This window comes from Stegodyphus dumicola, chromosome 7 (genome assembly GCF_044657685.1).
Source record: "Stegodyphus dumicola isolate Sdum_Otavi_A_Nest chromosome 7, ASM4465768v1".
NCBI classification, from domain to species: Eukaryota; Metazoa; Arthropoda; class Arachnida; order Araneae; family Eresidae; genus Stegodyphus; species Stegodyphus dumicola.
In genome coordinates, this window is record NC_140774.1 from 101,014,498 (window position 1) to 101,041,939 (window position 27,442).

At 30.5% G+C, this 27,442-nt stretch overlaps 1 protein-coding gene across 5 annotated transcripts in view; it reads left to right on the forward strand.

The window, feature by feature from the left end:
- Nucleotides 1-282: 282 nt before the first annotated feature.
- Nucleotides 283-27,442, forward strand: part of CysRS-m (cysteine--tRNA ligase-like protein, mitochondrial) — a 185,809-nt gene continuing 158,649 nt past the window's right edge. For 2 of the 5 annotated variants that reach the window (XR_015042169.1, XM_035370665.2), the window contains exons 1-3: nt 738-960; nt 6,744-6,964; nt 15,216-15,266. Coding sequence is in view for 4 of the 5 variants with exons in the window: in XM_035370665.2 (XP_035226556.2) it covers nt 6,759-6,964; nt 15,216-15,266 (257 nt within the window). In the remaining variant the exon portion in view is untranslated. The other 3 variants (XM_035370666.2, XM_035370667.2, XM_085820653.1) reach the window with 3 other exon arrangements.

The window sequence follows — 27,442 nt, forward strand, 5'->3', positions numbered from 1 at the left end:
ATGTTGTCAAACACCGAGCCCCAAAGTATTTTGACATTGAAATTAATGGAACTGTCAAAGGAATTTCAATTGATTAACTGAAACCGTGTTTTACCATAAAGGACAATGTTAAGCAGCCTCTTGAAACCAAGGAGGTTAGATCCTTGCTTGAAACCCCACAGCCATGGATTATCCAGATCTGCACACACAGGGCGAACCTTGGGGGAAAATTTCGCCGCCGGTCAGTCATAACCATACCACCCGCAGTGGAAGGACTTTCAGGTTTCCATCCCACTTAAAGTTTCATTGGGAATCGTTTTCACTAGGAAGGGAAAGTGTGTAGCGTCCTCTATGTTTCCTCGTCATCCTATCTTTAATTTTCGTAAAATGGCATCACAAAAAGACTAAAGATAAACATTCATTGGGAATTTCGTTTCCAAAAAGGCTGCGTGACATTTGTCCCAACCCTGTTTTCTCGTTAGTAAAATTGTTTTAAAAAGTTTGTTCTTTATATTAATAATACTTTAGATTTTATGCAGCAGACTTCACATCTATGAACATAAACGCGAAGCTACTATTTTCATGTTCTGCCAGACATCAGGCATTTTCTTTAAATGTAAAGTAAAAGGCCATAGTATAATAATTTTAAACTGGTTGTTTAAATGTCTGTAGCAATCACCTGTTTAAATTCATCAATATTAACTGACAATCCATTCCATTTTGCGAAAAATTATTCTGAAGGAGAAATATTTACAATTTCTTTTCTGGCAACAATATTTCTGTGCTCCTGTTTTGAAAATGTGTTTGTGGTACCAAACATATATTATTATTTCTGTTTGTTAAGCTTTAGTGTTGTCAATGAAGTATGATTTATTTGAGAACAAAACACTACAGCTTTCTTCTTGACTCATATCGCCTATTATGATTTCGCTGCTGTGAAGAAAATTGAACTGTCTAATTCCGCATCGGATAATCAGACTGGTACACATATATATTATTTTCAGAGCGCTTTGAAACCGTATCCACGACATGTATTATTTTGCTAGATTTTTAGTAGCATATTTCGCCTATAAATATTTTAATATTTTGCAGTAACCACCTAACACTGTAATTATAAATACATTCAAATATCTGTCAACATATCAAATAAGTTTCTCTCTCCATAAATACTTCATGATCGCCATAAGTTTAATTGAATTAATAGTTATATAGTTAATGCGTTATAAATCTCTTATATCTGTGTTAACCTTAATGACAGCTTTAAATTTATAATGCAATTAAAATAAGTTACTCAGAGTGCGAGTTGTAGATTGTGTTTGCCGTATTAGTCAAACGAACGAGCATCAAATGCAAGTTCCGGACAATTCTCTCTTCCTGTTCGATTCATATGATTATTGTAGGTATTTAGTTCATTATTAAAATCTCATTGTGAACGCTGTCTTTTTAATTAATTTTTTTTTTTTTTTTTGTTATTCCTAACACTGTAAATATTTCAAAAGACTATAGTTATATTTTAAATTATGTGGCCTTGAAGTTTCTGTTAGTTTAGATTCTGTGCAACAATTTTAAAGTGATCCCAGTTATATTTTAAATTATGTGGCCTTGAAGTTTCTGTTAGTTTAGATTCTGTGCAACAATTTTAAAGTGATCCCAGTTATATTTTTTTCATAGTTAAGATAGCTGATTAATCTTAGGCTTCCAATCACCAAATAACATAAGCAGTCAGATGCTAATGATATATTCCAGTTTGCTTCTTGACAACTTGACATCATCAGCTTCCCTGAGCAAGTTCATTTAGGCTTCCTTTTCAAGCTGATACTTATGTGCATTATCATAGCTTTTAGATCTGAGTACATACATATTAACACAACCACCTGGCCACCATTTGGCAACTTTTTGCAGAAACAAAAGATAATTAGTGAATTTTTCGGATTGCAACTTACAGTAGATATGGTCACCTAAAGAACTGTTATGTGAATGGTTGCCAGAGTTTGGTGACTTTTACTAAGGTGGTTGTTATAAGTTCCTAAATCCTGTTATATCAGTAATAATAAATATTTCTGCTATTAAAGAGAATTGGCATTCTCTAATCAGCCAGTAGCAGATATGTGAAGTCAGAGGTCCCTTATTTTAAGATGCAAGATATATTTACTAATTTTTAAAAATATATAAATAATTTAGTTGTCCATCACGATTACTATTTGTTAAATACTTTTCCCAGAAAAGTGCCAGACAGTATGTCTGTTAATCATTCTATTTATATAAATATTCCATTAATTGATGATAAGACTATTTGTTATGTACATGTAGGTATAAAGAATGTAAGAATATTTATTTTTTATGCCGAAAAAATAAGGTACTCTTCTTTTATTGGAACCAGATTCAGAAATGTATGTATGTAAGTGCATGTGTATACTCATACATATATATGAATACAAACATTTCTGAATCTGATCTTGATGACAGATTACTGAAAATAAACACCCATATGATTGTGAATGATTTTGGCTTTCTGTGGAGATGTTTGCTATAGTAACTTTATGTTCAGTACCAACATTTGTTTATGCTTGAAGAAATATTCCTGACTTTCGGAGGCTTTACTGTATTAATTTTGAAGATACTCTGAAATTTAATTATACAATCTTTGGGAAGCACTTCCGCAGAGAACCCGGTAAATGTAAACATCGCCAACTTTGGCGATAATAGTTCAAACCTGGTAACTCATCGGATTTATCCTATTTGCTTGTTCGAAGTTTGCAACCATTCCTCATGCGTTCATTTTGTTGAATTATCACTGTCGTAGGTTCGCATTTGCAGATTTATATTATTCTTCTCTTATTTATTATTATTTTTTCTGAATTTTTTAGCAACAAATAGATAGAAATATTTTCGTAGATATATGTTAGATATTTTCTAACAATAACCTTTCAGAGGATGGCAGGGTGACATAAATAGATGATTAAATTGAAATAAAAAATATTAGTGATTATCTAAGATGACAGAATAGTTCGGTGCATCACCATGGTCATCAAAATTTGCAAACCACTTCTGGTGTAAGGAATATATTGTTTTCTGTGTTAACTGGAATTTAAGACAATTTTTTTTTTCGTATATCACGCTTAACCAGTTAATTTCAGTAATTTATATTTTTTAAATGAATTTTTATTTCCGTTATAAATCCTTATATATTATCTTATGCTTAATATATTCTTTTCTGTGCTAACTTGAATTTAATACAAATTTATTTTCGTATATCATGTTTAACCGGTTAGTTTTACATGTACATGCTTATTATCTGTGAATTTTTACTACCATATGCTTAATATATTGTTTTGTCTGCTAATTTGAATTTACATGCACTAAAAATCACGTTTACGTCTCGGCTCATCATCGATGAACGGCGAGTAAAAATTCAATGGGTTCTTTCCTGAAGCGCCAACGGGTTCTCTGCGGATGAAAACCCAATCTTTGTATTTGAACATTGATATAGATAGAGGGAGGTTAGTGGTCTGTCCTGAGTACTAGAGATGGACAATCCACTCCAGAACTGATTCACTTTACTGAGTGAATGATCAGCTGTGCAGTGAAAACAGCACAGCATTTCTTTAACAGTTCAGAAATCTATTGTTGGGAAACGTGTCAAAAATTTTATTTCTGTTAATGTAAAGACTAGCATTCTTTTCTTTTATTTACCTATTATTCTCTGACCTATTTCTTATGTGTGTATGTATATATGTGATATTTTGGCTCGTGAAGCTTGACATCAGAGTTCAGGCATGGTTTTAGCAGAGTGGTAAGGCTATATCCAAAGAAGACACAGAGGAATTTCACTTTTAATTGCACATATTTATTTAATTCAAATAGCAGATCAATTTCCTTTTCCAACAAAGTTCTCCAAATTACATATTCAATAATGTGTTGCTAAGTACAATTAAATGTTGGTTTTCTGCGTCATAACATTCTAACAAAGAAAAGAAGGATGGACAGAGCAGAACAGAGTATAGCACAGGAGGAGAGTTGAGCTTCTTACGCAAAATGGCGCGCATTCGGTATTTATAGTAGCGGTTACGTAATAGGCTAGAAAGTACTAGTCTAGAGGAAAGATCCTGAATTGCAGAAAGTTGATTAAAGGTTGCGTGTTCGCATAGAGCAAAGTCATCATATTTTTTTTATATTTTACATATATGTGTGGTTTTGGTTTGCTTGTGTTCCATTTAGTATTTAGAAAACAAAACATTAAATAAACTGACCACCCCCTATTTGCAAATTGATGGAGTCCCCCCCCCCATCTGCAGTGTGAGGATCTGCATAAAGTAAGTAGATTATAGGAACTAGTTCCTTGGATTCCCAGCTGTCAGCGCTCTGACGCTAGTCCCTGATTTGAGTCCTTCGGAATCATGATTATTTGCTTTTTTCATTGCTCCTAAATCTTCATTACATGCTGTTTTCATAATAGCAAATGTCTGCTTTAGCTGCAAATCTGGCTCCTGCGGAGTCTTGATTATTTGTTCTTTTCATTTCTTGAGCTTTCCTTTGAGTTTCATTTTGATCCTTTAAATACTGTATCATAGTAAAGCTATGTATATTAGGTATTACTTTTTCGTACAATATTACTGTAATATTTATGTAAAATAATAAATTATATTTTTATTTATTTACTTATTTTACTAACGTCTTGTAACCAAAAGCTGTGAATTTGTCTTTAATCTTCTTCAAAATTATTATATGTTTCTAAGCACAAATTTTTTCATGTAATGAATTTTATCAAAGTTGCAGAACAAAATGTAGATCTTACTGAATAGAAGAACCTCAAGCGATATTCGATATCATTTTCTCAAATTAGATTAAAAAAAAAAAAAAAAAAAAAAAAAAAGGAAAATGCCGATATTGGTGGCAGACAATTTCTGTTTCTTTGGGATCTGCCTCCAATCTAAAAATTAATTTTTACACTGTGCTTTCTAGTAGCAGTGAAATATCAATTTTAGTAATAAAATAATGTGATCTCTAACAAGTGAGTTTAATTTTCATTATTTTTTATCTCAGAATTTTATTGTTGCTCTATGTAGAAAAGTTTTTTTTTTTTTTTTAGAATCTCAAAAGTACAGTTGAAAGAAATCAGTCCAGAGAGTGATCATTTTGTTTGAGTTAATTCCAGCGATCCCACTCTTTGTTCAATTCTTGCTGCTTTCACCCCCTCCCATCTTTGCATGCTGCTCTTGATCCATGCCTCTTCCCAGCACATTCAAGGTCATTGTTAGTGAGCAGTGAATCTTTAAAAACAACTGATTCACTTCAGAGAACAAATGGTTCCGATCTTATCCCTTAAAGGAGCAGTTTTGCCCATCTGTATTGAGTAGTACATTTTTTAAGGCAGTGTTTTTCATGTAAAACATTATTTTATAGGTATCAGAAATATCAATCTTTGAAGCAGGTGAAGAAAAATGTGATTCTGAATTGTATGGAAATAGATTAAGAAGAAAAGTGGCTTTTATATTAAATAAAATGTTCAACTACATTTAGTTGAGATTACCTTAATTCAATAGCTACTACCTTAATCATCCCTTCATTGAACTTTTGAATGACAAATACAGATATCAACTAAGTTACGGTCATGCTGACATTTAATAAAAAATAGTTTCTTGTCAAAAGAGAAATATTTCAAAGTGTAATTTTTGTAATCGTCAAGGAAGAGAAACAGGGATGTTGAAGAGTGGTTCTTTTGAAATTTTATTGTTTTTTCCTAAATTATAAAATCCAGAGTAAAATTCCAAATATCATAATACTACTGTGAACTTTCCTGTCAATTTTTACTTGCAGTGCTAACTGTGAGAAGAGTTTTCTAATTAAAAAATCATTAAGAATTACAATTTTATATTTTACAACCAAAAAAAAAAAAAAAAAAAAAAAAAAAAATTCTCTTCTTACAGAAAATCCCATTGACCATTTTTGCCTACTCAAGAGAAGACGCCAAACTACGTGATTTTTGGCAAAAAATGGAAAAGGCTTCTTCAAACACGCTGGGTTTGGTGTAACCTTGATTATACTTGTTTGTTATTATTCTTGAGTAAAGACTCCTTTTCTTCCCTCTATCATGCATTTTCATTTTCATTCTTATTTATTCTTTATAATAATGAGTTTGAAAGAAAAGTAAGAATAGAAAATTTTTTCTTGTATTTAGTAAATTTTTTTTTTTTTTTTTTTTGGTTTGGCGCTATCTCACGTGGTTGACGGGATTTTCCGTAAGTCCCAAAAAATCTTTCTGTCTGCAGTATACCTCTACAATGTTGTCCATGTTTTTCTCAACAGAAAAACAACAATAAAATTTTAAAATATTGGAACTGAAGTTTTACTTAAAAAATAAATATTAAATATTAATTTTTTTCCCTATGTGTAACTCTGACATTTTTGTCATTTGCTTGTGTACCAAGTGGAATGGCAAATTTAGGGATTGCTAAGTGGCAAACTCAAAGGTTGCCTTGGGCTGCAAAGGCTGTGGCTGCACTGTGTTTTAACGTGCATTGTATTTATTAAATCTGCTAACCTTTGTATTCAGACTTACTAGTGTTATACTAAATGTATTAAGTTTTAAAATGTTCAAAAATATATTAATTGAATTATTGTAATATTTGTATATTTTAAGCTTATTAATGCATATGTTTATGCTACTCGGAGAGTACCAAAAAAACTCATATATCGCTAAGCAAATATAACAGGAAAACATGAAATAGTTCATTTGCTATTACTAATCTTGTCTTCTTTTACAGAAATAAGATAGTATAATGATGCGCCAAGTGTTCCTGTCCTTATGTGGGAAATCAAATATTCTACATCCATCAATACCTACATTATTTCTAGCTAAATTGTGCTCTAGTTATCTAGGAAAGTGGAAATTGCCTCAGGGATATGATACTGGAATTACTGTGTATAATTCTGCAGTAAATAAAAGAGTTCCTCTGATCCTGAGGGACAAAGGAATAGCTACATGGTATGCAACTATTTTTATTTCCTTTATATTTCTAACAATATTTTCTGTTGCAGCAGTTTTTTAAAACCAGTCTTTCTAAAAATAGGGTATTATATCCTGGGCTTTGTTTATAAGTATTATTTAGAGAAGGGGTTCTCAGTCAAAAAGGAAATTCACATTTTCAAGGGTAATATAATTAGCCTTTTATTTAGCTGTTACATATTTAGTTTTAATTAATGAATACAGTACAAAGTTGGAAATCCGGACATCCAGTATCTAGAATGATCTAAAATCTAAACCTCTGAATTGCCAGCAAACATTTTTTTAAAAAAGAAATTTATGCGGTTGATATTTTCATTATTAACCTGTTCAATACGGGCGTGTCATATATGCATCAGCAGCGAACATTACCTAACGGCCGGGTGTGTCATATTTGAATCGCCATTTAATTCACTCTATGGGCCGGCGTACCACATTTGACTTTTTTGATAGAGCGTTTAATTAGTATTTTTTGTTGCCACTAGATATAGCTGTATGTCTGTTATGGGGAAATATATCGAAAGTTAAGTTATGTGTACCTTCATTCCTATGCAATGTTTTTTATTTTTGGTATTTTGTTTCGGAATGAGAGGGAGATTCATGGGTGGGTGTTGAGCAATGTAATGTCTCTTTAATTGCGTCATTTGATATAAACAAATGCACATGTTCTGGATGCTTTGAGGTACTTTTTATTTTTGCGATGTAGGTGGCTGAACGTAGAAGAATATACACAAATGCTAATTCGTTAGTGTTGAGAAACGTGGTGGCTCTTACTGCATCATTTCATATAAACAAATGAGCATGTTCTTGTGGCTGTGGAATACTTTTTAATTTAATTTATTTTATTTTTTTGAAAGTTTTTTTTTTTTTTTTTTTTTTTTAATGTTCTTGTGCTGGTGTTCTATTTTTTAATGGCAAAACCATAGCACTATCTGACCGTAGAAGATATACAAATGCTAAATAAGTCAAATTTGCTGATATTCTATTCCTGTGACATTTGCAACATTGGACTTTGCATACACCCATGTTTTAAAGAATATCATACACTGTCTCTTTTTTGAAATATTGCTTCATTTTCGTTGTTTTCACATTCAATTTTTATGAAAGACAGTTTTAATATTTTTTAATTTTAATTATGTGTTGTGTTAAATAAAATCTGCGATTGTTTGGATATTTTTCCATATATATTTATTTGTGGGATAAGGGGAAAATTATTCTAGAATGAATATTAAACTAAAAATTACCTTTAGTGCTGTTGGAAACAGGAATGACTGATTTGTTATTTATATAAGCCCAGGACTGCCAGAGCTGGTAAGGCCACACCAGGTAACTTAATTTAGAAAAGGCAACATTTTTAGAATTTAGGGCAGAAACTTTGAAGCAAAATTTTTAGAATTTAGGAAGGCACTTACCAGCAGAATTTTGGTCCTGTAAAGACTGCGCTGGGCTGCAAAATATCTAGCTCTAGCCTTGAATAAGCCTTAAGTATATGTGGGGAAATTATGTATTCAGGACTCGGATAAACCAGGATAGGATTCAGGACTCAGATTCAAACAGCACATGTGTGGGAAATAGGCATTGTATGATAACTAAACTAGTGTAATTCAGGCTTAACTTTGTCAGTGTTTGATAAAAGCAGGATAAAATTTAGCAAAATAATATGTCTTTTGTTGCCAGTAGTGTATTCTAGGTGAGCTTTAAGATGATAGCCAAGAATTTGAAGGTTTTCCAGACAAAAAGTAAAATGTTCCAGTTAGTGGAATTTGTGAGAAATGTGGAGAAGTTGTAATAAATGAAAATGATGTAACAAGTTTTTCAGTGTGATGATAATGCCTCAATCATCATTCAACTAGTGGATAACAAAATCTGTATTATGGTTCTAAAACCAGAAAATATTGCTACTGATAGTGAAGAAAATGACAGAGATCGTTGAGAATGCAAAAATTTTGACTGACAATTTAGTGGAGAATAGACAGAGTACAATTACAGGACTTGGACAAGGAAACTTTGTAACTGAACAAGAAATTATATCTACCTATAGAATTGAAGAGAAAGTATTAACATAAAAACTTTACTCTTCTGTTATCTGGACCAGATTGAGAAGTGTATGTATGTAGGTATGTGCATATATATGTGTATACACACAGATACATATGTATGTACATTGCGCCCCCCCCCAAAAAAAAGGACAGTTCTATATCTCCCATTCTACTGGGCTGATTGACGAAATTCAAGAGAACTAACTACTCTTATATACGCCCTCGCTTGGCGACAAATTTCTCGCCAAAAACATTTGGCGAGAAACTCCACGTTGCCATATTACTACCTAAATTTTTTTTCTACATTTCGAACTTTAAGCCTAAAATGTCTCCAAAAACGCGGTTTTCGCACCTGCAAAAACCACATTTTGAACACACAATGTAAGCTGACAATCCGAAACAAAAAATTTAGATAGCAAAAACATAAAGTTTCTAACCAAAAATATTTGACAAGAATCCATGGATATAGAAATATGTTTTAACCTTAAAAAAAAAAAAAAAAAAAAAAAAAAAAATCTATGAATTGCACAATGTAGGCAGCGAAGGAATCTGCGAACTACGCACACCTCGCTTAAATAAATTAACATAACAACAATAAATTTCAAAAGATATCGTGTACACAGCGTTCTGTTTAAAAAATCTACGAATTGCACAATCTAGGAAGCGAAGGAATCTACGAACTACGCACACCTCGCTTACATAAATTAACATAACAGCTATAAATTTGAAAGAGTACCAGGTACATAGGGTTCTGTTTAAACTTGAAAAAAAAATCTACAAATTGCCTAAATTGTGCAATTAAAAAATTACAAACTATTCAAAAAAACAACAACAACGAACGAAATTCATACTAAAAAAACAATGAACATAACATTCTATAAAATAAAAACAATAAAATAAGATGCACTTAATGCTTGTTTGAACAGCAGAAATATCAAGAGCATACAAAATCCAGCATACTTTCGTGAATAAAATTTCGCCAGTCATACAACCTCTGTGAACAAAAGTGCCACAATTTTGCAATATCGCAGGTCTTTCTGCGATTCGGAATTCTGAAGGTAACGATAAAAACTTCCTCCAAAGTTAACTTTCTACAAGAAAACCACAATCCAAATCTTAAACTCTGCTGACAGCCACATACTTTACCAACAACCATTTTTCTGCAAACCCACACAAGTCTATCAGAAACGCCCTTCTTCGTATGACTTTTCATATCAGCTCCACATTTCGGACACGCCAAACTCTGCTTCAGAAGTCCTGACTCCCACAGAAATTCCAAAAATACACTTTGATCCGCATAAACACATCCGTGAACAAAAGATTCGTTAACACCTCCAACATCGTATCTTTTAATACTAAATTTACTTTGCACACAATCTAAAATACATGACTGAAATTTTGACACCATGTCATTCATTGCAGTATTCCATTTCAAAATGAGCACGACACGAGCCAACGAGCAAATAAAACCACTGCAGTGAAAGAGTAAGTTTCAACGTCAAAAGGGTTGCCATACAAACAACATCGTCCCCCAAACCATTGCAGAACACACAATCGTGCCAAAAACCAGCGCAGAACACATATCGCCACATTTGGCAACTGAGGGCTCATAAAAGAATAGTACCAATTCAAGTTGCGTTTTTCATGTCTTGAAAGTGCGACTTAGGATATATATTAGATTTATATATAGTATTGTTCTAACATATGTATTTTGACACAAAATGGGACTTTTTCTGAAATAACATACCAGTTTTTCCATACAAAATTTGGTGCAAAATTTATGGAGAAATTTACAAATTTATCTTAGCGTCTTTTTTTTTTCAGTTTGCACCAAGAATGATTCACTTGGCAAACTTCTTAATATATGGCAACTCATTCTCCTTTTCCATCCATTGTGAAGGACCAGAAAAAAGTCACATCGTTCTCCTTTCAAATAATTTAACAAAGTGCCTAAACCACATTTGATGTTATTATTGATTTCAACAAATATGCCAAATATCAAAATGTGCCAATATATAAATTCACGTATATCTTCAGAAATTTTGAATGAAAAATTTTATAGATTATAATTCAAATTTTTTTTTCAAAAAATTTACAAAAAATATTTTAAAATACAAATTTAAAAAATAAATCATTAAAATGGGCGAATTTTATTTGGAATGAAACTAAATTTTGAAATGTGAAATGAAGAATCAAATAAGTTTAATAAGAAGGAGATGTTAATAAATATATACCAAACTCAATTAACATTGGGAAGTTAAAATTTTGAGAGCTAATTTTTTTAAATTACTTGTGCGATTTTTACAAAACCTGGCAGTTTGGCATAATTTTAGTGGTAGAATTGAAATATGGAAAAAAAAATTGACATGTCATTTCAGAAAAAGTCCGATTTTGTGTCAAAAATCCTATATTAGAACAATGCTATGTATCAGTGGTGGCAAATCTTTTTGATTAAATCCCCATTGGAGAGCGTTTACTATGTTTTGCCAGGCATGGTGAAATTTGAAAGCTGGCCATTGTTAGATGGTTTGTTTTAGAAAGAACTGCAAAAACCAACTTTCTGGTAATTATAATTCCTCAATTTCCCTTCAATAAACACCTTCCATTCAACTTCAAGTTCAGCAGCAATCTTGTGGTTGGTGTTAAAGTGCCTTCTGACATAAGATGTGCGACACACAACATTTTCTCTGTACATAATGTATAATGCTTTCCTATTGTATTCAGTAACTCCAAATGATTCTGTCCAAGTCTCTTGAAGTGATCTTATACTATCAGTGTTGAATTTTACATTTTCTGCTGCACAAAGAAAGCAAAATTTAAAAGAAATTTGAAAAACACAAAATTTAAAAATGAAGCATTAAATATAAATCGATCGTATACTAAAAAGAGGTAATATTATTAGCTAATAGTAAGGAACTGGATTTTTCACGAATCAACAATCTATGGCTGCAGATTCAAATATGAACAGGTAGCAATAACTGTTAACCCAAACATCTCTTTGCTAAACTTCTAACTTTAGATTTCATATGCTCCTTTTCGGCTTTATTGGGCTTATTTTGGCTGAGTGCATGTGAATAAGCTTGGTTTCTCTACTAAGCTTTTGTATATTGCTATATTATCAAATTGCATGTTTTTACATTATATTTGTACATTCCATTTAAGAGATTAAATTAGAATTATTTATAACTTACCTCAAAATGCTTTGATATGGAAACTGGAATCTATTTAACTATGAAAGTATTAAAAATTACCAGAAGTCTGCAATAAATTTGAATTCGTTTAGCAAACATTAGCTGCTTCAACTTTGGCATATTCTTTGCCATGTAACAAGTAACATGATTGGATCAAGCTATTGAAACGTTATAAATTGGGTCAATAAATATGTATACAATTTTTATGGTGATATATGGAAATCTTATAGCTAGGCTTAAGCCCTATGCCAGTGGCATTATGTGATAAGCAAGTAAGTGAAACATTCAAGAACATACTAAAATATTTATTTAAATTACATAGTATCATTTTATTGTGATTATTTATTAAGGAAGTAATATTTTAGTTGCATGCCGGCTGATGAGGCTCTGTGTGTCTCCTGTGGTAGGCATGCCATAGGTTCGTCATCACTGTTATATATATAAATCTAATACATATCCTAAGTCGTGCTTTCAAGACATGAAAAACGCAAGTTGAATTTCGTCAATCGACCCAGTAGAATGGGAGATATAGAATTGTCCCTTTTTTTTTTTTTTTTTTTTTTTTTGCCTCAGGGTACATATATACATGCATACATGAACACATCTGTCCATATATGTATCCATACATACATACATTTCTGGACCCAATCCTGGTAACAGAACAGTACCCGAAAAACAAAGCAACTTGGTAACTTACATTGAAATAAATGTTTAATAAAGCAAACAAATAAGTCTTGACCTTTTTTTTTTTAAATTTTGATTCCCTGAAGGTCATAAATGTTTCATTAATCATTATTTCTTATTTTTAATTTTATAATATTTATGTATCATTTTACTTGATTTAAACTGATGATATAATATCCAGAAAAATTTCAAATCTGGAATTGCGGAAGTACCAGTGAGTCCGAATCTTGGACTTTGTACTATATGAAAAACTACTTTCAATCAAGTTTTGGTTTTTATCAACATTTGCTATACCTTTTATAGTTTATTTTATAAAAAGTGCTAAAAATAATCTAAATTTAAATAACTGTATGTCTGTTTCTTGAGTTTAGGAAATGAGGGCTAGAATATCTAGCAGTGATAAATAGAATTCATAGGACAAAATATGTTGTCCTATATATAAATTTAAACAAATTTAAATTCTAAACAAATACGTATAAAAGTAAAAAAGTAGAAAAGCAAATTTAAATTCTAAAAAAAGGAAAAAAGCCAAAATAATTTAAAATAATTTAAAAATATGCAAACATGTTATTTTAAATTATTTTGGCTTTTTTCCTTTTAAATTATTTTGGTTTTTTTCCTTTTTTTAGAATTTAAATTTGCTTTTCTACTTTTTTACTTTTATACGTATTTGTTTAGAATTTAAATTTGTTTAAATTTAAATTTCATTCCTTGCAGCAATGGCAAAAAGAATATTTAATTAAATATGTATTTAAATTTAATTTTTTTAATTAAACTCAATATATTCTTTTGAAACAATTTTGTCCTATCTATATATATATAATATAATTATACAAATTAATCTATTTTAGGATAATTCAGGGCATATAAAATAAAATCTATCAGTAAAAATCAAATTAAATTTTTTTTTAAATTTTTTTTTTTTTTTTTTTTACTAGGAAAAGATTATACTATCCTTTAGAGTGGATAAAAAAAAGAAAAAACTATTATAAAAGAAAATGTTGATTTAGAAAAATTGTAATCAGTTGACTTCTTGCAATTTTGTTCTTCAGCTTAAAGAAATTTGCACTGTTATTTTTTTCCACCAGTCAATAAAGGGTGCTATTATAATTGGGCTATTAACCCTCTGGCTGCTCATCACGCGATTTCCTCAGGCAACTCAAATGTAGAAAATCTGCTCATCCCGCGATTTCTGAGGGCATGTGTTTTTCTTTCTTTATTGAGGAGCATATCCCGTTTTTTTCCCCCGTTTAACCATTGAAATAAATTGTATGCAGTATTAGGCATTTAGTTTACGCTTTGGCCAACAGATATCGTTAATTGTCCACTAAATTGCGCCATTTGAAGGCACGTGGTATTACCACTCAAACTCCACTTTTTACAATTTTTTTCTTACAGAAATGGTTGCTAGAAAACATTCAGCGATTATCTTGATTATTTAATTAAATTATTGAATTATTAATTAGATTTATTGAATCTGGTGCAAAGACTGTGAAGTTGGACTTTGCCTTGAAACCTGTTTTGAACTCTATCATACTAAACTGCATTTCTAAGCTATTTTTCCCTCAGTGCTTTATAATTTCTTAAATTTTATGTATTTTACTTTTTTATATTATGCTATAAATAGAAATTAACTGTAATTCGACTGAAATTTATTTAAAAAAAAATTTATTTTTTCATGATAACATCTGAAATTGGTTTTTCTACAACTTAGTTTCTCATGATGAAAATCTATATATATATATAAAAAAAAATTTTCTAGAAAAGAAAAGTGCATTTTTCAACTCTCCAGTATATATAGATTTAAAATATGCAAAAAAAAAAAAAAAATAAATAAATAAATAAATAAATAAATAAATAAATAAATAAATAAATAAATAAAAAATAAAAAATAAAAATAAAATAAAATAAAATAAAATATTTTTTGAAGCGATTTCAGCCTACAAATTGAGCAGTCAGAGGGTTAAGAACAGCGTTCCTGTTCTTTCTACACTTAAAAATGTTGAATTAAAAGGAGATCAGCTGTTATAATTTTGAAAATTTGTGCATCTCTCTTCCATTAACAGAAATTTACAATTTTCTTTTTCCCTTCCATCCATTTTTCCTGAAATATTGAATGTAGTTATAGAAGGCTATTTGAACATTTTAGTGCTGCCATTTAAAAAATAATTAACTAAAGGCAATATATCACATCATTACCCAATTATCTTTGTCCTTAACTTAGTGTTAAGTGAAATTCGTTTTAATATATTCTTATGTATAATGATTGTAGTTTCTCAGTAGTATTTAATTTGTTTATGTTAAACATTTTTGTTTTAGGTATATTTGTGGGCCTACTGTATATGCAGAATCTCACATTGGACATGCAAGGTAATTCACTGATTTTTATCCCTTCTAGAATTCAACGGTTTTGTCAAATGGGAAAAATGCATTGAACAGTATTTAATTCTTTTTTAATCCAGTCTATTGACACCCAAAAGGTGCCATCCATAGGGAAATAAGCTGGTTGCAGATCTGCTTTTGTGTCCATCCCTTTCCTTTTGTATGTATGATGCACATGTGAGTAATCTGCAAAAGTATAATAAAGTCATTCTTTCGTGGCAAATAGTTCTCAGCTTCTTTACCATACTAAATTACCTATTTACCCTCATTCAGATATCTAAATAATTGAACCTTTATTTATTAAGATAATTTTTATTGATAGTTAACAAAGCAATATGTATGTTTATTTTTGGAAGAAATATGTGTTTACATATAGGCTTATTTTAATACTAATCCCATAACTGTTCCTTGCATTCCATATAACTACCATCGTGAAATCAGTCTATTAACAGCCATTAGGAATTTGACTTAATGTAATGCTATGATTATTCATTTCAAAGAAATTAAAATTAAGGACTTTTTGAACTATAAAAAATTTAGTTTGCACTTGCAGTTGCAAGAAAAATTTGAGTGCAGCAAGTAAATACCTTTGTCAAAAATTATGTCCTACCAAAACCCAAGTATGCCAAATAAAAATGTTCAAATCTGTTAAAATTGTGATGAACATATGATATACAATATTTACAAGCTGTTCAAAAAATATTGAGTTTTTAACAGTATGTTTTCAATTTTCAAATAAAACATTATCTTAAGTGTTTTCAATATCCTAAAGTAAGTATAAATAAGCAAAATCAGAATACTGTTTGCAGAAGGAACAAACAGATGAGAAATATATATGCCAATTTAGGCTAAAAAGTAAACAAATGTGTACCCAATGTAGTACGGCAATGTCGTAACGACGTTGCAAACTGGTTGCAAGTCATGTTGCAAAAATGTCGCAATATGTTGTCTTTAAGATGCCCAGATGTCCGTCAAACTCCACTGTTTTGCAACCGTTGCAAAAACGTCTTCATTATGTCTTTGCAGATGAGGTTTTTGTCGCATAAACATCATTATTGTAGGTGATATTTTGGTTGTAAAACATTGTATCACGATGCCTAAATGTTTGCGAAATTCCACCTTTTTGCAATGGTTGTGAAAACGTCATTATTATGTTCTTGTGTTACATACTGATTTATGCAGAAAAATAAGCTTATTAATTAATATATTTTTCTTCTTTTTTAAAATTTTGTATTCCTTGTATTTTTCTAAAGTTTAAATATTTTTTCATTTCCTGAAAACCAGAAGATAATACAATTTTTTTCTCTTTAGACTCAATATGCATAATTAATAATAGCCTTAATTATTTTCAATACTTTAAACTATAGTTTTTAAATTTCTCTTTAGACTAAATATGCATAATTAATAATAGCCTTAATTATTTTCAGTACTTTAAACTGTATTTTTTAAATAACTTAAATTCTAAGTTACGATTATAAGATTTCATCATTTTTTCCCCTTAAGTGAGAGTAATTATATGAAAGGGGTTATTATAAATCCATAACATTAATAGTAGGTTTTAAATAAATAAAACTTAATTAGACATAAATAAAAGTAAAGATATATATGTGGGTAAAAAAAGAGCATTTCTGATAACAGCATTATCACATTTATTTCTGTTAAATCTCAGAGTCATTGAAAATTGCCCCTGTCATGAAAATTAGGAAGCGGTTCTTAAGGTAACATAATCAGTATTTTACCTGAACTCAAGTATAAATTTATTCATGTTTCACAGTAAAAAATATAACCATTACCTTCTGTATCTCCAAGATATGCAAATGAAAGACTGCATAAAGTAGTTAATAAATGTGATAAAAAATATTTCAGACAAAAATATACCTACATCTAATAACCTTCCATATTCATATCTAAAATGAAATAATAACCTAACGAACAACATGCATGACGACACTATTTAAGAAAATACAAGAACTAGTAGTGTTTGAAAGTATAAATAGCAGAAGGAAGGTAACAGAACTAAAATTTCCAATTAATAAAAAATTATTAGTGTTTTTTTAATAGTAAGCAATTAAAAGAGCAATAATTATGGATTGCAGTATTTACTAGTAATGCAGAGTAGCTTCTCCGTTCTGCTGGCCTTACGCTTCACGCACGCGCGATACACATTTTTTCAGCATGGCAACCTTCGGCGATTGGTGACGAATGTAGACTTCAGGCACCCATTGTAAATTGCTGCGAATTGTGTGTGCTGTGTTTTTTTATTCATACACACACACACACACACACACAAAAAAAAAAAAAAAAAAAAAAAGTTTTAAAGTATTCATGTTCCAAAAGATAAATATTCAGTACTGTTTGAATTAACAGGGTTCGAACGGTCCTTAAGAGTCCTTAAAAGTCCTTAAATTTTTTTAAATCGATTTTTGGTCCTTAAAAGTCCTTAATTTTGGTCAAAATCAGTGGAAGGTCCTTAATTTTAATCATCTGAAATTTCTCTCTGTTTTTACGACTGCCATTTTGAGTGTGAATTAGCATTTTGGAGGAATATTTTTGCCAATTCACTGACGTATATGGTTATCTTTTGAATGGGTTCATGGGTTATAATTTGTTTCTATTTTTAATATAAATGATGGGATACTCGAGTTTCTAAGCAAGAAGTGAAACATAAGCATTTCGAAATTCATTTTTTCTAATAAAGAGCTCTTAAACAACTTTTTGCTTTTGGGGTTGTGAATTCTTTTATTAAATGGTTCTAAATTTGACAACTTGTCAACATTCTGGCGATTTTAAGATCAGTTTCTATAGAAAATTTTTAATTCCGAGATCTGAGAATTTTTCGGCGATTTTTTTTAAAACAACATAGCATTGATAAATTTCATTAAAATAATGGTAATATATTAGAATCATATTTAAAAAATAACATTAAAAACTTTTTTATTCTTCGCTGTCATATTATAGAATTTCATTTTGGCAACTTATTATACAATATTTTAAATCTCAAAAATAAACTCAAAAACAAATTCTATAGGTATATAGCTATAAAGCATAATTTACGAAACAGCTCTTAATAAAAGCAAAATTAGTTATGTAATTAATTAAAATGTCTTCTTTTTAATATTTTAATAGTAAGCGTTTTTCCCATGTAATTGTCTCAGATTATTCAAAATTCTCAGAATATGCATCAGTTTTCTCTATAAAATTAATTTTACACTTTTTTTTTTTTTTTTTTTTAAATATTTCTGGCTTTTTGCTGTTACAGAATTGGTTGGGATAATTCTTCTTTAGTATTTTTGACATTGCAGCATGGAAAGTTTAGAAGGATTTGAAGGCAAGATTTATAGACTCACGATTCTAGAAGATTCGTGAAATATGTGACAAAATGAAAAATGTCTCCATGGTATCAACATATCAACACGTAATGGATGCATTTTACAGAAAGTTTGCGATGAATTTCTTACTTTTTGGAGAACGTCTGGAAGAACAATGGAAACATAATATTTGAATGTTTTACTCCTGATACTAGAGTATTTTTTCTTAACATGTTTATCTTCCTTTTATTTTCTCTACTTTTCACTAGACAAAAGCATGGAAAATATCAAAAATGCTTCTAATCTTATCACTTGGGCAGGCATTATAGAAAGAGATTTTTTTATTAATAAAGAAATTGAAAACTTACAATTTAAAAGATTCATCCAATGTGTCTAAATGCATCGTACACAGAGCTGGTGCTATGTATTTTCCCACCTGATGCAATCTCTGTGTATCCTAAATTCTGCTGCCTATTGCCTATCTAAATTCTGCTTCCAATGCCCGCTCTAAATTCTAAAAGTTTTGCCATTTCTAGATTTTGTTGTTCTGTGTGTCACTAAATTCTAAAAATTCTGCCACACCTGCTCTGTAATCGGCCTTTACCATATGTATTTCATATTTCTTCTGAATGTTCATATTACTATAAAATAAAATTAGCCGCTTTTTCTGTACATTCTAAATGCATTTAGTGTTTTTTAGAATAACAGAAATCCTTAATTAAGTCCAAAATTTCTAAAATTAAAAGTAAACACGTTGAAGAAAGAAACCGAATACATAAAGAAAATTATTCTTCAAAGATATGTGCAGTTATTATTATGTAAATTACCCAATTGTTTATCATTTCAGCCTTTACCATTTCTGTTTCCTCATATAATAGAGTTACTGAGCAGATTAAATTAAAATAAAATTGTATTATCTTTGACCACTAGTCCACATTTTTAGTTTGAATTTGACTGTTCTCGTTTAATTACGTCACCGTGAGCTGTAATTGACTTTGTTAGCATCAGAACATGCCTTTATATTCTAAGTTCTTTGTCTGATATTGTAGTTACTTTCAGATACAGTAATAATTTGCTTCACGTCTACCGGGGGGGGGAGGGACTATTTAACTTTTACCGGATCAAGTAAACCCTTATAGGTACATTGTGGAGAGGTTGACAAGTTAGGAGATAAAGCACACAGAAACTAGCGAGAGAGCATATTGAGACAAATTTCTAATTATTGTCAGAAAAGATCGATAAATAAAGAGAAGAAAATCGATATAAACTAGCCAAAATGTTTGGGAAGGCTTGTAGAGACATTAGGTATTTTTGAAAGCAGGAAAGATAAAAAATTAACAGCGTCTTTGCCGGGAATCGAACCGCGGACCTCTGGAATACCACTACCAGTGTACAAACCACTGCACCACGAAGGGTCGCCAAGAAGGTGGGAGAAATACCTTATATACTCCCCCTTTTAAACGGCGACTGGGGTTTTTAGGGAATCCAATCGTCAAATCATTTGTGTGGAGAACCCATCAAGTAACTATCACCCATCAAATAACCATCAACACCATCAAGTAAAACTTATTCTTTGCATCTACTTGAGACTTATATATAAAACAAATTATCACCTCTGGCGCTTTAATGGCTTATTGGCCATTAAAGCCATTATTATTATTTAATGGCTATGGCCTTAAAGTATATTAACTGGGTTATAACCCCTGGAACTCTACACAAAGCTATGACATTAACTGCATTAAGCAGAGCTTGACTAACTTTCAACACTTGCCAACTGTGCCTACATCAGGCTTTTCAGGTTTGTTCCAATCAGCAGGTAGACAAGCAGCAGCTATAGACAAACAGCAGAGGGACAACATTCAGTCTTTTGTCATGAAGCATGGCTGATTATGATCTCACTTCTCATTTTAATCTATGCCGTTTGACATAAAATCTCCCTACTATTTGCTAAACCTCTAGACTGACCAAGTATGTGACAAAATGAGACATTAAAAAAAAGCATAAAGCTAACTATTAATAAAACGTAAATGTCATTTATCTTCTTTTAAATATGCTCAACTATTATAACTGTAAAATATTTAATGCTACTTGATAAACTGCATGAAATTTATTTTATTCTCAAACTTATTAATAATTATGTTAGTTAATTCATGTTTAGTAATAATGCATACTACTTAGGGATCTATTTTATTTTTAGGATGGTATTACAAAAGTGAAATTCAGGCATAGAATAATATTTTTAATTGAATTTATTCAGTTTCCATTTGCTCATAGGTCCTTAATTTTTTCCATTTATGGTCCTTAAAAGTCCTTAAAAGTACTTAATTTCCGTGTGCAGAAATGTGTACGAACCCTGATTAAGAATTACTGATTTGTTATTCAGATAAAAACAGAAATGTGGAATTTATTTACTGGGGATTTAAAAGCTTATGCGGAAGCCTACACTGTTCTTTCTTCAAAACAAACGTTCTTTGTTGATGTGTTGATGTTTCTTAATTGCCTTAAATTAATACTGTAGGTTTCTGTAACGCTTAATAATCATTTCACTTAACCTTATTTCATATTTATTTCGTAATGAATTTTTGTTTGATATTCCATTCTATATTTAGTGTTATAAAATTTCTTTTGAAACTTATTTGAATTCGTATTTTCTACAAAGGCATCCTTCATCCAAATAATTGGGGGCCGTCAGCGGCCGAGCGGTAAAGTCACTGAACACTGGTAGTTCGGTCCGAGGTTTGAATCCCGCAAACGGGCTGGCTGCATGGGAGTTTTCGTGGTTTTCCCCATGTGTAATGTGTATACGAGCCAGTTTCCCTTAGAAAGTCCTCCATGAAGGCATCCCTCCCCTTAGGCAGGTAGCCCTAGTGTGCTTTGCTGTAATTAAATAAACCAAACCATCCAAATAGTTGTTGAGTGCTTTGCCATAATCAATTAATTGAAACTCATTTTTCAATTTTTTTCTAATGCATTTTTTATAGCTATCTATATATCTATATTTTCTTCTGTATTATATATCTATATCTTCTATAATGTTTCATAAGAAAAAATGGAATTTAATTAAATAAATTTAAATTTAAATTTTAACAAACACGTAGAAAGTAAAAAAGCAAATTTAAAGCCAAAATTTAAAAAAAAAAAAAATTTAAAGCCAAAAGAAATTTTTAAAAAATTTAAAAAAGTGTGTAAACATATAAAAGATTTAATTCTCAAACTAATCTACAATATCATTTAAATTCAGAAGCATAAGCAAATCAAATGCAAAATCATTCCATGAAAATAAATTCACTAATTTAGCAAATTAAAATTAATCCAAACAATTTAAAAAAAAAAAATTTTTTTAAAAAAATTAAATTAATCCAAACAATTTAAAAAAAAATTTAATTTGCTAAATTAGTGAATTTATTTTCATGGAATGATTTTGCACCTGATTTGCTTATGCTTCTGAATTTAAATGATATTGTAGATTAGTTCGAGAATTAAATCTTTTATATGTTTACACATTTTTTTTAATTAAAAAAAATTTTTTTTTGGCTTTAAATTTGCTTTTTTTTTAAAATTATGGCTTTAAATTTGCTTTTTTACTTTCTACGTGTTTGTTAAAATTTAAATTTAAATTTGTTTAAATTTATATCTTCTATATTATATATCTATGTTTTCTTGTTCTTGATTAAAAGACATACACTTTATTCTTCATCGATCCTGTTACGACTAGGCTTACCATAATATTTTTTGCTCAAACCAGAAGAATTTTGAGAAAATACTCGATCAGAAAATAAAACCTGAAAAGCAACTATTAAGAAAAAAGGAAAATAAAGAAGGATTGAAAAGCCTAAATAAAGAAGTTATTAACAAAAAATAACAATGAGTTAAAATAAATTTTTAGTAACTCAATATATTATTCATTAATTATATTATCATTAGTGTCTAGTGTTCAATATATTTATCATTAGTGTCTAGTGTTCACACTAGTGTTTTATCACTAGTGTGAACTTTGTTAAAAAATTCTTTGTTACTTTTAACAGTATCAAAAATTCACTGCAATTTAGTTGGCTGTTAATTTTGTAGCTTAGTAAAGCTTTTACTGTTGATTCAATCAGTTTACTTCTTTCTTCAATTTTTTTTACGATGTTCCCATAATTGACATTATTCTTTTGATTGCTGCTAGTGTGTCTCGCATGCTTGAAAATATATTCTATCATTTAAATGGCACTATGCAATGAAATGTGTTTTCTTTGAAATTACTGAAATTTTGTGTCCATTTTTCTTCACAAATTTTTTGAATTTCATTTGCAATATCAGTTGCTTTTGTACTTTCCATAATCAACATAGCTTTGTTAAATAATGCGAGTTGCCCTTGTACAAACCATAAATAGTACATTTCAATGCAATTTTTATCATCCCTTCAAAATGTTCTTGTGAAATAAAATTTGAATTCCGCCTTTATAGATGCAAAATCACATATCGAGCACTTCCGCTTGCTCTGCTTGCATTTGTAACTTTTACTATCTTCTGCAAGTTTGGATGCATCATTTTTACAATGCTCTTTGCATTTATGTGCACGAAGCAGGTTTTGTTTTGAAAAAACTTCCTCACAATCATCACATGTAAGTTTGCTAGCAGTTCTTAATATAGAAGCTAGTTCCTCTAATTTCGAAGGATGGTACTTAATAACATGCACTCGTAGATTTCATCAGAATGAATAGGACTTTGAACATTCCAAACACAAAAAAATTTTCTTCCGTAATAATCACGCTAATTATAAAACACAAGTGAACCGATAATTCTGGGTTAACTCTAGTGTGACAATATTTAACGGAACAAAATTAATCTCCAATCTTATGATACATCACCAATAGTGTATAACAGATACAGCCTATTATGCTAACGAATCATATCATTGTGCATGCGGGAAGCATTAACCCCGCAGAGTGGAGACGCTACTGTAATGCTGATGTTTCTTACCATTTCTATTCATTAATGGTATTTACTTATTTTTAGTTTCTACATTTTAGAATAGTGGTAGATTACAATGATTATTTCATGTACTTTTTATAATCAATAACTTTCCTATTGTTACTGTACAAAAATAATTTAAATAATGATAGTAAGCTAAGTACATTAAAGTAAGTTCTTTGTTAAATAGCACACAATAAAACTTTTTGTTTCTATTTATTATGAATTTCTTTGTTATCACAAGCACATAAAAAGTAAGCAAAGAAAATAAAATATACTTAAATTTAATAAAAAGTAAAACCTTATTTCCAGTATTCATTTATTGAGTTGATCTAATAAACATACATAACGGCAATATTTAAAAAAGCGCGAATTACACAGTGTTTGGAAAAATAGATACCAAACGAAAAGTAATAAAACTGCAATTTGCAATCAATAAAAAATACTTAGTGTTTTTTAATATTACACAATTAAATATCACATAATTATAGATTACAATATTTCATAAAAATGCTAATGTTTCCTTAACACTAGTTTTTCAATCATACATTTCATACACTGTTTAAAATCATTAACCCTTTCTGCATACTATACGAAAGACAACACACTATAGAATGTGCATTATTATTAATTTTAGCTATTACATATATCTAATTCATCTTCAGCAGTCATATTAAGTACTGGTACCAGTCCAATAATTTCTTTGTATTTTGAAAATAATGAACATACTGTTACGAAATGTCCAGGCGCGGTAAGATAGCTTCTCTGCAAAGCAGTTTTAGAGTTGCCATAAAATGGCAAGGGAAGGCAGGGTTGCCACATTTGGCAAGAAATCACCCATTTGACAACATAATTGGCGATATGCCATGGATGGATAGAGATCCTTCTGGAACGAATTCTTATTGGTTTAGCCCAAAATGTTCTCAAACACAATACAAAAGCTATATAAACCCTGGTCCACAGTCTGTGTGTGCCTCATCTAGAGTGTGAGATAGTTGGTGTCTCGTCTAGTGAGTCGATCGAGTTAACAGCTGGGCAGCGAGTGCCGAGTGGGTCGTCAAGTGCATCGTAGAGTCCCTTAGTGTATTGCGGCTAGTGCATCGTTGAGAGAGTGTGTTAAGCTCTGGGAACGACTGAACCGAAGAGTCGGGTGCTGTGCTCTGTGTGTTGTCGAGTGCATCGCGACTTGTAGAGTACTTGGAGTTCCGAGAACGACCGAGCAGTGTCTTGAGCTGTATTCTGGTGCTTTGCAGTGAAGATCTCTCCACCATTATTGCCTGACAGTGTGAAGACTGTGTCGCTGATTGTTCCAGCGTGTTTATAGCAGATCTTCGACAACTGTAAAAAGTGACATAGAAGCTATCCTGATTAATACCAATAAAGTCTGTTTTTCGATACTTCATCAAGCGTCGTCGTTATTCACTCCAAATCCGCACGAACCCCGTAACATAACAATACCATAACAGCTTGAATTGTTGTTGCTTCTGTATTGATTGCATTTTTAGCAAAGCCAGAAAGTGCCTTACTGTAGTATGTTATTTTTGGTTTTATATGAATTAATTTTGAGACCCAACCTTTCAATATGAACACAATAATTGATTAATATGAATGATATGTGATATAGCACTTAGGACGTTATAACCGAAGCACAAAGCTAATAAATAAGGGTATCCAAATATTGTACTGGAACAACAGAGATTGGAGAACACCACCGAAACACATAAAACACCAAAACACAACACTATTTCATGAATACTATATTCACAATTAGCATTGTAGCATTTCTTTTAGAGCAGGTATTCACAAACAAAATAAGCACAAATTGAGCATTCTCTTGATGATTTCGCCTCAATTCAGAGGCTTCCAAACAGGAGCTCACAACAAAGGAATTTCACTTGCTGAAGGCAGTTGAAGTAAGTAGATACAGAACAATGAGAAGATTCACAATGCATTCTTTGATTGACAGTGCATTACATTTACTTGTAATATAAGCAGTATTATTTATATCAGTTATTGCTTGATTCAATTTGAAACATTAAGTCAGTCTTTTCAAATGCCTTACAGATGGCATCTTTACCAAATTACTTGAAAGAACTGCTAGAATCACAATTAATTGCACAGTTACTTGTCCGAATTTGGCAGCTAGCCAAAGCGTGCAAATCTCGAGATGTTTGTTTATATAAGCATTCAGTAAGCAATGTACCATTCTGCTTCTCCTGACTGTCGAGTTTTCCATCGTATTTATTGGACAGCTGTTAAATATGCATCGTCTTTTAACATGGGACATTTTCTCGGAATTCATAAAATCGCCCCATTTTCATCCGTGAATACATCTTCATGCACAATCATATTTTCGGAAAAAATTTTACTTTTGGCACTCTATGTGGTAAAATGTTTCATATAAAGTCACCATATTAATTCAAATAAATTCATCCTTATTTCAAAAATAATAATGTCATATTTCAGTAGTGAAATAATTGCTCACACGTGATTTGCATTGATTTTGGAAATATTATCTTTTAAAGTATATAAAATGCATAACTTAATAACTTTATAGATTAGTTTCATTTTTAAATATTTTAAATATTAATTATTTTAACAAAATTTTAAACAATTATTTTGCACGTATTTTGGTTCTGATTAAATTTAATAAATCAAAAGTATTTATATTTTATTAGATGAATCTACCTTAGATTACTATATTTAGATGAAATAAAGTAATGAAATATTGCAAAGTAAATCTTATGCATACTTTAGATTCTTGAAAGGGCAGATTTAGTCTCTTTTCATTCTAAAAGTAATGCTGATGAACTATGAAAAAAATGCTAAAATGAAAAGTGATCACATATCATGATGTTTCAGCGACGTCGACAAATTGTCAAGATGCAACGGCAAATATTTTGCATTTTCGTAACGTTGTAAAGACGTCATAAAAGTTACCACGACCACTTTGCGACCTCTTGGACCAATTTGCAACATCGTGTGCTACTTGGGTACACTTTGTTTGAAGTGTTAAATGTCTTTGCAAATTCAAAATTCACAAAGCATTTTAAGAAGCAATAATAGGTTGTTTCTCTTAAAAACAACCGTGCTATCTCATTCTGAAACCATTTCAAAATTGAGTAGCAAGCTTTATCCATTCTTAAAGGAAGAAACTTTGTGATCAGGAGATAATGAATCACATTTAAAGCATAGCTATGGGCAAAAGTTCAGCATTTTTTCTTTGTATTTTAACCCTTATAAAATTTCGACAACTTATTGCTGACCTTATGATTTGGTGAAATCCATTTGGCTGTCTTTACTTCTCAGTGATACTGAACAGTTAAAGAAGAAAAATTTTGTGGGAAAAGTCTATATTGTTGAAAACGCTGGTTGGAAAATGATGGTATGATACAAAACATGCGAAATCCGTGTGTGCTTTAATATGTATTTGTCTTTTCAGCATCAAAACATAGTCTCAACATGGAAACTTGAACTGTATATGATACACGTATAAAGAGGTTTACTTATTGTCATGTACACTCACTTCCAAAAGTTAAGCACGAAGGTGTAAAATGCAAAAAAAATCTAAACTGCTTTGATTGACTCAAAATTCGGCAGGAAAGTAGCATATATATTTATGCATAAAACAAAATCATTAATTATGTACAGAAATGAAAACAATATTAAAATTTTGTAAGTTATCAGATAATGACATACTGGAGACTTAAACAGAATTATGTATAAAGTGAAAATAAACTGCATAAAATGGAAAAAAAAAAAAAAAAAAAAAAGGATTAATAGGGTATGTGATCTCCGCTCATCTGTACACAAAGTTTACACCTTGTGACCATGTTTTCAATTAGGTGGTCAACCACCTCAGAATTAAGCAATTGCCATTATTCTTGTAGAGCAATTTCC